General features: G+C 39.5%; 1 protein-coding gene across 1 annotated transcript in view; it reads left to right on the forward strand.

The window, feature by feature from the left end:
* The window catches only part of b3glcta (beta 3-glucosyltransferase a), a 59,950-nt gene extending 46,079 nt beyond the window's left edge, over positions 1–13,871 (forward strand). Inside the window, exons 11-15 of the mRNA XM_018765189.2 lie at positions 2,054–2,167; positions 11,008–11,107; positions 11,538–11,657; positions 12,631–12,775; positions 13,490–13,871. Of these exons, the coding sequence (XP_018620705.2) occupies positions 2,054–2,167; positions 11,008–11,107; positions 11,538–11,657; positions 12,631–12,775; positions 13,490–13,657 (647 nt within the window). The 3' untranslated portion in view covers positions 13,658–13,871. The remainder of the gene's footprint in view (positions 1–2,053; positions 2,168–11,007; positions 11,108–11,537; positions 11,658–12,630; positions 12,776–13,489) is intronic.
* Positions 13,872–14,283: the final 412 nt, after the last annotated feature.

Genomic DNA, 14,283 nt, shown 5'->3' on the forward strand with positions numbered 1-14,283 from the left:
CTGAAACTCACTTTTATCTGTAGCAGTGACCAAAGTACCATGAGTTAACATCATTGTCAATGACATGTATTTGTAACCTCTGTCCTGTTCAACTTCTATCCTTAATCAAGGGATGCTGTTTCCTCATGTTAATATTATTCTAGTTATCGATTTTTGAAGATATGAATGTTTTTCTATTTTTTTTTGCATTTTATTCACCATTTAGTTTTTATGACAAATCTCTCTGTTGTGGAACTAATTTTAAAGTGGGTTGAAGGTAATAATAAGTGTTAGACAAGCAGTTATTAATTGATGGACGAATGGATGGAAGTATTAAATATTTTTTGTTTATTATATCTTTGAGTCAACGCATTAGTAAGTGGGGGGGGGTATATGTATTATTGAGCTTTTATTGATTGGGACTTTGTGACTTTAGAGTTAGGAAGAAATGAAGTTATGAACAGACTTTGAGTCCCAGTTGTATTCTTAAAATACAGAAACAGTGTAGTAACTCCAGTAAAATATTTAGGTGTAGAGCTGGGTTAGAAAAAGAAAGAGAGAGACTTCAGCTCCATTATATAAAAATGTTGGTGAAACAACAATAATCGAAAAGCTTTACAACTTGGGCATTTGTTGTAAATCACAGAAGTTGCCACAGCTCATTGGTAGGTCCCCTGAGGCTGTTCATTTATTGTTGATGTTCTTCTGTACTCTTTATTTTTTTGGATCAGTCATTTTGCCCGCTTGTCTTGCACTGTTTTATGCGTGATTTTAGGTGTAGTTACTGACCTACTGGTAAAATTGGAAAATTTGATCCAATCAGTTGATTTGTTTCATGGGTCCTTGTTGACAGAAGGAAGGTCCTCGAGGGATTTAAGGTGTCACATTAGTTATAGATTAAATATTTACTTTGTCGGCGCTTGGGAAAACCTCCGAAATTAGACATTCTCACCAACCACAATCAATTTGTTTGCAGCAGTCTAAGAAAAAGTAGGTACTGGTGGCAGTGAAATAAGCTTACTTACCCTCTCGATCACTGAAAGACCCCGTCCAATATTTCTGGCTTAATGGCAGCTCAGGGTAGTAATTCTGTCACAGCTGTGTATTTAAACTTAATGCAATGGATAAATAGCTGCATCTTACAATCTAAAAGCCATATAGAAAATTCAAAAGAAAAATCCAGTTATGGAGAATCTGTTGAATCAAATTGTTGACTACTGTAATTGTGTAGACATTTGTTTTTAAGTACCTGCCCTTGTTTTCTTATTGGAAAAACTTATTTTAGAGCTAAAAATGTTTCGGAATGTTTAATATTGATGTAAATAGGTGGTCAGTTTTAGATGTTTTTTTTTCTACCCCAGTTACACAACTGTAATAACTGTAACCTGAACATTGCAAGTCAAGTCGCTTTGGAGAAAAACATCAGCTAAATGAATAAATTTAAATGTAAACTGTTTGTAAGCAACACCTTTTTGATTTGAAATGTTCCATCAGATTTTAGAGGTGCTTAGCAGATGAAGTCCTGATAGTGCTTTGAGGCTTATTTTCCAACATTTAATGTAGTATTATAGATATATAGAGGTTTTGATTCTAGCCCACGTACTGCTCTTGTCGTCTTTGATTTATACTATGTGCACCGTTTAATTACTGAGCTCCTTTCTTTTATTTGTTTTTTGAGTTAGCGTTTGGGAGCCTGACGATATAATCTGTCATATTCTAAATACAACATATATGTGTCTACAGACATAGTACACATGCACCCAGATAAAGGGATCCAGCTGAAAAGTGTCTGTGTATTGTGCAAATTAAAAGTTATTTACTACGTTTGAGAGTGTTGTCCCATTTTTGTTTTTCAAATCATGACAAGGTTGATCATGGTTTATGGGATCTCGGTCCAGAAGCAAAATGACATGGTTTTCTCATCATGCGTTCACCAACTTTTGCTTTTTTACCATCATGTGCAGCGTGCACGGTTTCATCAGTTTCAGGATCAAACAAATGAAATGTGCAGCTGTTCTTTTCAGTTCTCGTCTGATCATTGTGAAATCTGACTTCTCCTCTCTTTCTACCACAGTTCCTGTCGTCAAGAGGACCTGGGAGCGCCAAGCTGCACTGCTGGAGTATTACAGTGACCATGCTGACCCCTCCATACCCACTATTGACCTTGGCGTGCCCAACACTGAGAGAGGTAGGGCATGTTAACTCCGCTTTTGCGTGTAACCTCAGACCAGCATTGGTGGAGTACTCGTGACGTGTCCCATGGGTATTGGTTCCATTCGATAAACGGCTTCACATCCTCTGACTTGTAACTATCTGCTTTTAGCTTGACAGGAGAGCTGGATGTCTGCAAACATTTAACATGGTTGGAACTACTACCTACAGGGAACAAAAGACAAGATTTGTAGCTCTGATAGTTGAGTTTGGTGATCACAAAGTAGATAATTTTTGGTGTGTCTATTTTGATGCTAGTTCAGATAACGTCTGCATGTGGAGAACCCCAGGTTAAAACATGGCATTGGATGTTGGCTTCTGACCTCAATAGAACACATTTCTCTCGGCTGCACATCAGAACAGTTGTACAAAACAAACATTTGACAGTAGCTGTATAAAATGGCATGGTTTGGGTCTCTCTTGTAGTTGCAAGACAGCTGTTTCCTCTAGGTTCCTTGAAGGAAATGTTATCTTTCTACTAGGTTTGCAGAATGAAAAATTTTCATATGACTGATGGACTTCTTTGAAGTGAACAGAGAAAGGAATTTTCTGCTTCTCCCACAGTAATACTAGTTCTGCTGCTCCTTAATTGTCCTTCATGTTATCTCTGCATTTACACTTTCCCTCAATTTTATGCCCCTTCAGGCTTTCAGCTCACAGCGTTCTGCTCGGTTTTACCTGTCTGTTTATTCATTCCAGGTTTAGCTGAACATCTTGCTTAGGCCCGAAAAATATAATATGCATGGGCTGAATAGGTTAGCTCATCTTGCTGTCAGAAACATCGAAGCTGTATTGTTGTTGTTCTAATGAAGCAGAACCAGATGTGGTTTGTTCAGAAAATAAGCAGGTTGGAAAACTCATGTGGCAAGGGATAGCAAGGAATAGTGGAAATAATGAAAACAAAAGGGAAATTTTTTATACAGTTCTTCCCCCCCCGCTCAAGGCTGTAAACCCAGTGCATTACTGAATACCGTGGTAGTAATGCTGGGATTGTGTTGTGAGGGTAGAAGTCACCAGGGCTTTGCAGATGAGAATATCATTAAATCATGCAGCTTTAGTCTCTCTTTTTTTGTGTATTGGTGAGCTGTGTAGTTCCAGGACACAAACCTTACGAAGCAACTGAAGTTTCTATGTGTTTGTGAAAATTTCACTGAAGCCTTGTGTCGTTAAAAAAAAGAAATTCATTCTGCTTTGGGATTAGTTGCTCTTTCTGATATAGAATAGCTAATGACTTGCTGAGCCACCGTGCCAAGTAGCACTGCTGTCTCACAGCGCCTGGGTGGTGCGAGAGAACTTGGGTTTGATCCCCACTCAGTCTGTGTGGAGTTTGCATGTTCTCCCCATGTCTGCATGGGTTTCCCCCAGGTGCTCTGGTTTCCTCCCACAGTCTAAAGACTTGCTGTTTAGGTTCCCCCATAGTGTGTGTGAGACACAGAGAGAGTGTGTTCCACTGATGTATGGATGAGTGACCCAGTGTAAGTAGTGTATCTAGCAGTGTAAATCAACTTGGTGAATAAGGTGTGTGGGCTAGTAACACTACATAGTATCCATTGTAAGTCACTTTGGAGAAAAGCGTCTAAGTGAATAAATGTAATTTTGTGTTTGCATAGTTAATTTAATAGCAGTCTAACAAACTGTGGTGCATACTTCTCCAAACTCCTTTAAAATCAATTATTTATTGTTTTTTTTTAATTATTGTAATAAACATTCAAGAACAGATAAAATAGGCTACATGTTTATGCTTTTTTTATTTGGTGAAATAGTGTATAATGAACCCACAACCTCTAGGCGACAGTTTCCTTTGTAATTTAAAGTAAAACTACTGTGAATGTCAGCACCTGTGTTATGGTACAGGAAGGATTCATGGATCTAGCTGTGAGCATCTACTTGTGATGTGCAGTGAGCTGCCAGGACCCCCCCCCCCCCCAAGTTTCCTAGTGGTAAAAATAAGTTTTTCTCTGCTACTGTATACATTATTTGTAGGGAAGACTGACCCTCAGGCTCATGTGTTTCTGTGCCTGGAGACCCCCCTTTTCCAAAGCAAGGGGGCTTTTCCAAGGTACCCAGACACATTGAAATACAGCAGAAAGTGCCTCTCCATCCAGAGTTGCTCTAGGATTAGTTGCCATACATAGCCAAGGGGTTCACAATACTGAGATTTTCTGCTTTACAGTAAACCTACAGCTTAAGTTTCATATCAGCATCAGCATTAAATATCCAAGTCTTAACTGATGTCATCAACCCTTTAATAGGTGAAAAAGCCATGATCCTAGCAGACACACCTGATCTGGAGCTAAGCAAAGCCTTGATACAACTGCGACACCAATAGCTATCCTAGATAACAAGGACCCTACACTGGGTTCTCCTGTTGTGAACAATAATTTTAATGTTTACTTATTAAATTTTTTCAATTTACATGTTTAACTCTACTTATGGTCACATTTCTAACTGGGGGATTTTTCCTAACTTATTCATAAATTCACTGACTATGTTAATGGTCAATACAGTCTTAGTACAGCTTAATCCCTCAATTTATTCACAGGTTAGCTTCTGTTAAAAACATCAAATACAGCTGTAATGAATAAAAAATTCACTGAAAAACCTTATTCTATTTCCCTAAACAGTTCAAACAATACAAGGTCTCAGTGTTCTTTTATGTTGTAAATATCAGGCTTGAGACAAGAAACTCCATGAGAGGGACCACACTTTATGATATTATCTTTTATCAACATGAAACACTATTAAAGTCTACTTTAAAATTACTGAAAATAAAATTTAAAAAAAAAAAAAAAAATCACCATGACCATTTCGCCGTTGTGTTCTGCTCTATGCAAGACAATGCTATCTATATTCATGTTTTACTTCTGTGAAGCTGGCCCCTCAACAAACAGCCAAAACAAGAAAGCCCTCGTTTTGTAAGTGGTGTGTGTCTGCTGTTGTGTGCCATGAAAATTAGAATTTGTGTTGTTATTCTTTTTAACGATAATAAATAAATGTAAATGTAAGTGAAGGCATTTTCATGGTGGGTATAAAATTTTCCTTCTTGGCTTGAATTCTGCTTTTTTTTAACCACAACACCTGCTGTTGATTGATAGACTACTATACAACACATATTCTGATAATTCAATTAACACGTCAAATTAGGGTGAATGAAAAGACTATTAACCCCAGTGCAAGGTTTGCGATTTGCAACTAAATGAATGAGTTAGTGTTAAAATAGTTTTCCACAGTGACCGATTTTGCCTGTGACTTTAATGACTCACTGGAGGAGAACGTTTGACTTTCTTCTACAAAGGATGTAATCAAAAGCTTTTAATCATATCATGAGTTATTAATAAAATCTTTAATCAAAACTGATCAGCACTGTCTGACATGCCTGTCTTCCAACACTCAGTTTAGCCAACTGAAGATAACAACCGTTATTGAATGCCAGATTGAAGTCAAGTGTTGGGTCATGGTTCTCTGTCCTCATATAAAATGACCTGAGGGACCGAGACATTTTCAGAGCTGCTGTTTGCACTGGCCATCTGAAGTATGTCTGATCCTGTATAAGAATGTCATTCTGCAAGTAGGAAGGAGGGAATCAGTTTTTAATACCATGCAAGACTGCTATTACATGGGCCCAACATCGACTCCTATGCAGGTTGGCAGATGTCACTCTGGAGAGAGAGTAAAAAGCAAGGAATGACATGCAGGTAAAGGAGAAATCTGTAGTGAGCACTATTGCAATAGTCAGTTTGATAGCCTTACCAACAGAACATGAACTTTCTCTGTTCAACCAGCATGATACATCTTTTTTGATGTTGAACATCTGGCCATTAACGTATGATAACTCTGAGCCATAGTTCCACTTGAACTGTGCTGTTTCAAAAGAAAATAATAGTTAAGCAGAAACATGTAAATGGATTTTTACTTGTAGTTTTACACCTTCACTAGTGAACAGATGGCACAATTTCAGCCCACTTATCTGCTGGAGGATAAAACAGGAGGTCTCATCACAGCTTCAGTTCCTTAAGTGTTAAACAACCCGGTCTTCTAACAGCTGTTAATTGTTTCTAATTGGACAGCTAACTCAGGCTTGTGTGTTTCATTCTGCCTTGAGTATTTTTAAGCCTCCATTAAGATGATGCCGATCTCCTTGAGGAATTTCAGAAATAACTTCATCTCTGTTTGGCTGTGTAGATGCCCTCAGGTGCATTAAAACAAGACTATCAAAGGGCTTCAGCAGGAACAGATACTCTCTTACCCTTCCTGCATGTCTCATACTGTATGTCTTGTCTTGTACTTTACTCCAGGCCACTTCACTTCTTCTCAGACAACATTGTTCATTCAGCTGGGTGGCACAGTGGCACAGCGAGTAGCGTTGCTGTCTCACAGCGCCTGGGTGGTGCGAGAGAACATGGGTTTGATCCCCGCTCACTCTGTGTGGAGTTTGCATGTTCTCCCTGTGTCTGCGTGGGTTTCCTCCCACAGTCCAAAGACATGCTGTTCAGGTTCCCCCATAGTGTGTGAGTGACAGAGAGAGTGTGTTCCACTGATGTATGGATGAGTGACCACTGTAAGTAGTGTATCTAGCAGTGCAAGTCACCTTGATGAATAATGTGTGTGGCCTGGTAGCACTACATAGTACCCATTGTAAGTCGCTTTGGAGAAAAGCGTCTGCTAAGTGAATAAATGTAGATATACTCAAGGAACGGACCACTCCTCCAACATTGTTTTCTCAGCCATATTTATTTTTCTCATTTTGTTCTCTTCACCTCCCTGCTTCCAGCCAACCACTGCACTCTTACAGAGTTTGGTTTTTTCCTTCTCTTGTCATTGTGTGCTGTTCTCCTCTCTCTTTTTCCTTTCCATATTCCTTCATGTAACACATCTCTACAACTCAATCTACTGACAGCAATCACAGATGGTAAGCTATGCCTGTAATTTTGCAAAAAAAAATGTAGAAGTTGTAAAACAAGGAAACACGAGGTGAACAAGCGGTAGACGATTCTATGCGTTCTGCATCTACCACTTTTGAACCATAAGTGAAGTGTGACTTCGTCATCCTTCGTCTCTGCGTAGTACCTCTGACTCCAAGTAAATGCATTTATCTGCACCTTGAGGTAACTAACAGAACTTAATAGAACAACATAGAATTTCATGTTTCTATGGTCTGATTTTATTGTTCAGCTTGTATTGAGTACCTGTATATTTCAAATAACGTGAGGGTTAAAAAGATTGCATGAGGTACAGGTAAGCAGAAGCACTTTATTTACAATATGTCTTAAATACTCCTGCCAAATGGCTCAAAACACCCCAGCGTGTGCATGAAGCATCCTGGCTTACTAGAGGGAGATGCTCTCTACCTCCTCACTCTGTGTGATCTACTAAAGGGTGAGAGAGGGGGACAATCCACTTTAATGCCCCATTCCTGTCTGGGGAAAAAAAAGCCTCCCATCCTGTAGAGCTGTCCAGATTGCTGACATTTACATTACATGTATTAATTTAGCAAATGCTTTTCTCTGAAGCGACTTCCTCGGAGTTGCGATTAGATGATATTCCTCTCTGAACAACTCTAGGTTTTGGCAGAGGATGAAAGCATAGACATTAGCGTTGCAAAAAGGAACACTATCTAGGGAACTTGTGCAATAAAATCAGTACAGTGGGGAACCATACATAAAGAGTGTGAAAAGTTGAAAAGAAGGTGAAAAAAACCCTACTTGTTTGCTGCATCAAATCACAAAACTACACATCAGTCCATCATTTAGGTGTGAGCCATTCAAGGAGACATCTCTAACCAACACTGAAATGCAAATCATAGGAAGGAACAGAATGTTGTATTAGTAGTGCCAACTCACATTAGTAATCACAACATAAGAACATAAAGATTCCAGACACAGTGCATGCTTTGGTTTTTGTCAGGTCAATGGAGAAAGTGAACAAAACCAGTTGTATAGATGTTGAAGTGTAACAAAAGGCTTGCTGCAGGCTCTGTTCTCACCCATACAAGCAATTAATAATGACAGCTATATGATAAATAGCCACTTTAAGCAGGTGGTGGGTGCAGCATCTGGTCTAGCTGTGGTTTTTTTGTTCCCTGTTTCATTGCCAGCAGACCTAGACACATTTGTAGGTGTAATAGACAGAATATTGTGCAATGGGACAGGAAATCTCAAGTTTGGCAAAAATGGATACAGTTCAACACCACAAGGAACTAGAATAAAAGTTTTTCATGTTCCCTGTGAAACTGATCCGTACATATGTCTTGTTAGTGAGGGGAAGCAGTCCTTAAAGAAGCTTGCATGTGTCTGCGCCCAGACTGTTTGCTGTTCAGAGGCACCCTGTCTCTTCTGCTCCTCTTCTGTTTTGTACTCCTCTACCTCGTATGATGCTTCTCCAGTGTGTAAAATATGGCACACCAACAGGTCTGCTTTTAGGATTGAACTCTGAATATTTTGTTAATGTTGAAGTTTACTGTACTGCACTCTGTGTGAACTTCATTGTAATGGGGCTCCGCCACAGTGATTCAGTGTGATGGGTATTCAATGGCCCTTTAATGCAACCTGACAAATAGAAGGAAACACATGCTGCACTATCAATGCACAGCACAGATCATTCAGTGGTACAAAAGCTATGTGATGCTGAAGTGTTTGTGATGTGCAGTTAGCTCTTCCCGCTGTGCTGAGTTTTGTTTCACATTTCTCATGAGTGCTGTAGAATCTAACTTTGTACTACAGCAGGAGGTCGGATTCTAATCTATGTTCTTTCCATGCTAGGCTGCAGCAGGTAGTGTAGTGGTTAGAGTTGCTTGGATGACTCAGGTTCAAATCCCTACTTCAGCCATAGGATCATTAAGGTGTTTTCCTGAATTGCTTTAGTAAAAATTATTGAGCTCTGTTAATGGTAAATATAATAATAAATGTAATTAGATTAATATAGTAAGTTGCTTTGGAGAAAATAATCATGTATGTTGGATGCGTGTTTGCTCTGTAATATGACATTCAGCACCATGGACAGCACTCGGTAAAACATTGTGGCACAGACCACACTGCATTGAAAGGAGGTTTACCTCTGCTGAGTTTATTGTGGCTTCAGCTTTTTTTGATGATGCAGTTCGAGGTCACTTTTTATTTTTCCCAAAATACTCAAGATTGTGTGGATGGAGTATAATTTTTGCAGGGAACATTTGGAAAGCATGAACGTGAGTGTTGGACGCTGAATTATCTGTATTACCCTCAGCCTGCACTAATTTGCTTTTGCAGTCACGCTGTCGTCTTCATTTCGCTATGGTAACATTAGTGAATGATTGCATCTATGTAAATTTGCCCTCATTGCTCCTACATGTCAAAGGTTACATGCAGCAGGTACACAGTGAATGAGGATGTGAAGTGGTGACCAGCAGGTGGTAGGTTCCATTTCAGAAAGAGTAGTGCTATAGTATCCTACCCCATGAAAGTTATCCTTTTCACAAAGGCAATTGCTAAGCTTTGAAATAATTGCCTTTTTAGGGTAATTTGAGCTTTGTCCTTACTAAATCATTTATGGTACTCTGTTCAACATATTTGCCTGGTACCAACTGCTTATTTTGCACTCCAGCCCCATAGAGTAATGTGATTAGAATACCCTTGTATCAACACCGAGAAAAGGAAGGTATTTTTGGTCTTCATTGTTAATTCATAATGAGGAGATTAAGCAGATTTTGTCTTACAAATGCTTTGAAGTACACATAGCTGCAACCTTGTCATTAAATACACATATTGGTTACATCTGCAGTAAGATACAACAGTGTATTTATGTACTCTGCACGTTAAGATCCTTTGGGCCCAGCAATCAAATTTTATTTTTGTTTTTCACATCAGTTGTTCAGTGTCATGCAGTGTTGTGTTAAAACTTGGTACAGCTGTCTCTCTGTTACATTCAAGACCAGGTTATTCAAAGTGGTTCACATTTGTTAGAAGACTGGGGGCCAGCCCTTCCAGCAGTGTTTTCTGGCAGCTTATCAGAAGAGCATGAAAAAACTCACACGTAGCATCTCTTTACAGCAAATGCCTGGTTATGCCTTCAAACCGATGGTAGAGTTTCAGGGTGCAGAGTCAACAGGCTTAAGAATTCTTTCATTCCTGAAACAATTAGGGAGTTCAACCAGGACAGCAGACTGCTAATGCAAGTGCAATTATAGTCCTAAACATGAGAATTTTGCTGGCTTGAACAGAAGTTTTAATAGTTGTCCAACATTCCTTGTGCTAATTCCAGATGCAGTGTGTATTGTGTAAGGCCTTATGTTTAATGTGCATGTTCGTTTAGACAGCACTGTACATTATTACTTATTTATCTACTTATTCATATTTTAGAATTTAAAACACAACACGGTTCAACACATGTTCTCCCCGTGTCTGCGTGGGTTTCCTCCGGGTGCTCCGGTTTCCTCCCATAGCCCAAAGACATGCTGTTCAGGTTCCCCCATAGTGTGTGAGTGACAAAGAGTGTGTTTCACTGGTGTATGAATGAGTGACCCATTGTAAATAGTGTATCTAGCAGTGTAAGTCACCTTGGTGAATAAAGTGTGTGGGCTGATAACACTACATTCATTGGAGTGACATAGTTCATTGGAAGTCACTTTGGAGAAAAGCATCTGCTAAATAAATAAATGTAGAAGTTTTTTTTATTATTAATCCTTGTATGTCTGTCCTTTGCTCTTATTTTATAATATACTAATATGTCATAGCCGCTGAAGAGAAGAGTTGCTATGATGCAAAACAAATTGCACAAAAATCTGACAGTGAAGTTCTGTTGTATCATATATAAGTGAATCCTTTGTCTTAACTGTCACTGCAGGGCATTGTGGGAAAACCTTTGCCATTTTGAAGAGGTTCCTGAGTGCTGACGTGCCACGGACAAACTGGCTACTCATTGTTGATGATGACACGCTCATAAGGTGAATTTTGAAAAAATGCAGTTTTACACATACAAGTAACCTTTATTTACTGAAGCTAATCTGCTGTAGCTGTTAAAATGCATGCATTTTATCTGGCATCTGGTGATAGAGGGGAGCAGGTGGTATAATGGTTAGAGCCATAATCTTTGGACTTGAAGGACTCTAATTTTAAATCCCACTGTCTGCTGTAGTACCCTTGAGTTAGGTACTTGCCATGCATTGTTTCAGTAAAAATGTCCTTGTTATGTAAATGGATAAATTGGGTAATGTGGGAAAAATGGGTAAATCATTGTAATTAGTTTAATATTGTAATTTTGTGGAAAGAGTCATTGGCCAAACGACTGAGCGTAAATGTACATCTGAAACCTCAGTTGAGATTACGTACTGTTAAAATGGGGTGTGAAAGCAGTGCCACACTGTATTCCCACAGCCTCCCCAGACTGCGAGCATTGCTGAGCTGCTACCGGCCCGATGAGCCTGTGACCCTGGGTGAGAGATATGGCTATGGGCTGGGCCAGGGGGGCTACAGCTACATAACCGGAGGTGGGGGGTGAGTACATCTATGAAATCCCTGGAGTCACTGTGGAGCCGTGCAAACTCACTGGAGCCATGAGGCGAGCCACTGGCCTGTGGGGAATGTCTACACACTGGGAAGATCTACTGGTCTATGGACGGTCTCCATAAGACCACACAGTTGGGACCTTCAGTGGCACCAAGACACACCCTCTGATCTGCCACATTTGATTAGGGCTCTAGGACCCAAAAAGTGCTGAACAAGTTGAGATGTCTCAGTGCGAAATCCTGAGTGTTCAGCTGATGTCTGGAACATGTTTTCGTATGCTTCTTTTCCTTCTTTTGTTGCGCAGTTTTTGTCTAAAGCTACTGAAGCTACTCTCGCTCATAGAATTCAGTCTGTTGTTCTGGTGCGCTTGCTCTGTGTGTTTATGCAGTTCCCCCAGTCTGAAGGAAAGGCTGGGTCCCTTTGAGTAACTCATATCTTTATAACTCCGGAATTGCCTGGGGCACCAGAGCTCTGGTTCACTCACTGCACTGAGCTGAAGTTATAGTTTCTTTGCAGCAGGAGTGTGACACAGAAATGTCACGAAATTTGACAAAGCGTGGAATTTAAAACAGAATTGAAATTCCAAGGTTTTGAATTTGAAAGTCTTATAGAATTAGTTACTTATTTGATTTCCATGTATTTTTAGACTCTCATTTTCTTCTCTTTCTGTGAGCACTGAAGTGCCTTAGGCTGCAGGTAAACCCCCAGGCAGCTGGTTGTCCACTTTGTGGCGTCATGTATTTTGTGTTGTACTTCCCTGGCCTGCCCAGAAGGCTTTATATAGGATCATTTACACTGGCTTGTCATTTTTACGCTTCACATAAATTTTATATTTTTAGAAAGACAAGTCATGTATTTTACCTACGGAGAAATGTGTAGAATCTCTATAATCTGAACCTGCAGCCTTTCATTATGGAGCACAGTGTTTCACGCGTCTGCTGATTTTCTGTGTGTTGTCCAGGATGCTTTTTAGCAGGGAGGCTGTCTCCCGACTTTTGGCCAGCGGCTGCAAGTGCTACAGCAACGATGCTCCCGATGACATGGTGCTGGGGATGTGCCTTAATGCTCTGGGGCTCCCAGTCACCCACAGCCCTCTCTTCCATCAGGTAACACCTTTGCCTCTGCCTGAAAATGCCAACAACTGGGCGCAAGTCCTCTCCTCTCCTCCTCGAAGGGTACTGCTGTCATCTGGATTTATTCTTCTACCTTTTCCACTCGTTTCTATAAACCATGATCCCCCTCCCCAAGCCTTCATGTGAAGTAGTTCTTACACTGAAGCTACATTGGGTATTTAATATATATTAAAAGAAAAGTATCAATCATATTCTGTCAAAGGAATTTATCTTCATTTGTTTAAGCTATGACCATAGCCATGTGTGGTAACACCTTAATTCATCTTCCTTTGGCAGTGTTAACAGTTTGTGTCTGGTGTTCAGGTGTTAGTGATCAGTGATGGGATGTCAGCAATTTGTATGGGTTAAATCATTCAGTGATTGAGTATTTTAAATTAATTTTAATGTAGCTAAATATAAACAGTAATTTATAATTAAAATAAATAATCTTTATATTTATCACAGCTGTGTCCAATGTTTGTTAGAATCTAATTTGTAAATAAACCAAGACATTTGTATTATAACCTTTTTTGATTGTGCTGTGGTAGTAATAATGACATTTTAGTTGCAAACAAAACAAGTCATAACCAGCCTTCCTGTCCTAGCTGTGTTCATAAGGTGAAGAGTTGGTATGCTGCTGACACTGCCTTATCTTTGCGTGTGTACCATGTGGTGTTTCTATGAACTGACCAGTTTGTCGTTTTTCAGGCACGCCCTGAAGATTATGCAAAAGAATACTTGGCTCACCAGGTTCCCATCTCTTTTCACAAACACTGGAACATAGACCCAGTTGCCATTTTTCATAAATGGCTGGTGGATGACGCTGGGGACACAAACTTGGACTTCTCACAGGAGGGCATTAAAGAAGAGTTATAGGGACTTGGAAAACTGGGGTAATTTTGTGTCTGTGTGTGTGTGAGTGAAGGAGAGAGAGAATATAGGTGCAGCTCCAGGAGCTTTAACTGTGTGTGTCTGTGTGTACAGTTCTGTGAGTTGTCATGTGTACCCACCATTTTTGAAATCATACATAATAGTATTTTCAGTGCTTGTCCATCACAGTGAATGGTTTTCAATAAACATCAGTTTTATGCAGCTGTTTAAAGATTTACATCTCTTTGTCGTCACAGTGTGTGTGTGTGTGTGTGTGTGTGTGTGTAAGAGAAATTTCATTAGTTTTGTTTTCATAAATTATTTATATTACAAATTACAACATGAAAAATATTTCTATGGTGTTGACAGTATAATGTGTTCTATTTTGAGATAAAAAAAAAATGCTATCTGAACAGATTTGTATTTGCCTGCTTTCATCCATTCTCTTAAACTGTTTAAAAAAAACCAGACGAGCTGGTCAAGGTAAAGCAATGCCAATGATGTATAGTAATTTTGTCCTACTACCTACAAATCCACCCACTAACTGTTTACAACTTAATTTTGCTGTCAAGAGTATTGAAAAATCTTGAAACCTAAAGGCTGGCTCTAGACGTTATACAGAAATCTCAACA

The sequence above is a fragment of the Scleropages formosus genome, chromosome 10, assembly GCF_900964775.1.
Source record: "Scleropages formosus chromosome 10, fSclFor1.1, whole genome shotgun sequence".
Taxonomy (NCBI): domain Eukaryota; kingdom Metazoa; phylum Chordata; class Actinopteri; order Osteoglossiformes; family Osteoglossidae; genus Scleropages; species Scleropages formosus.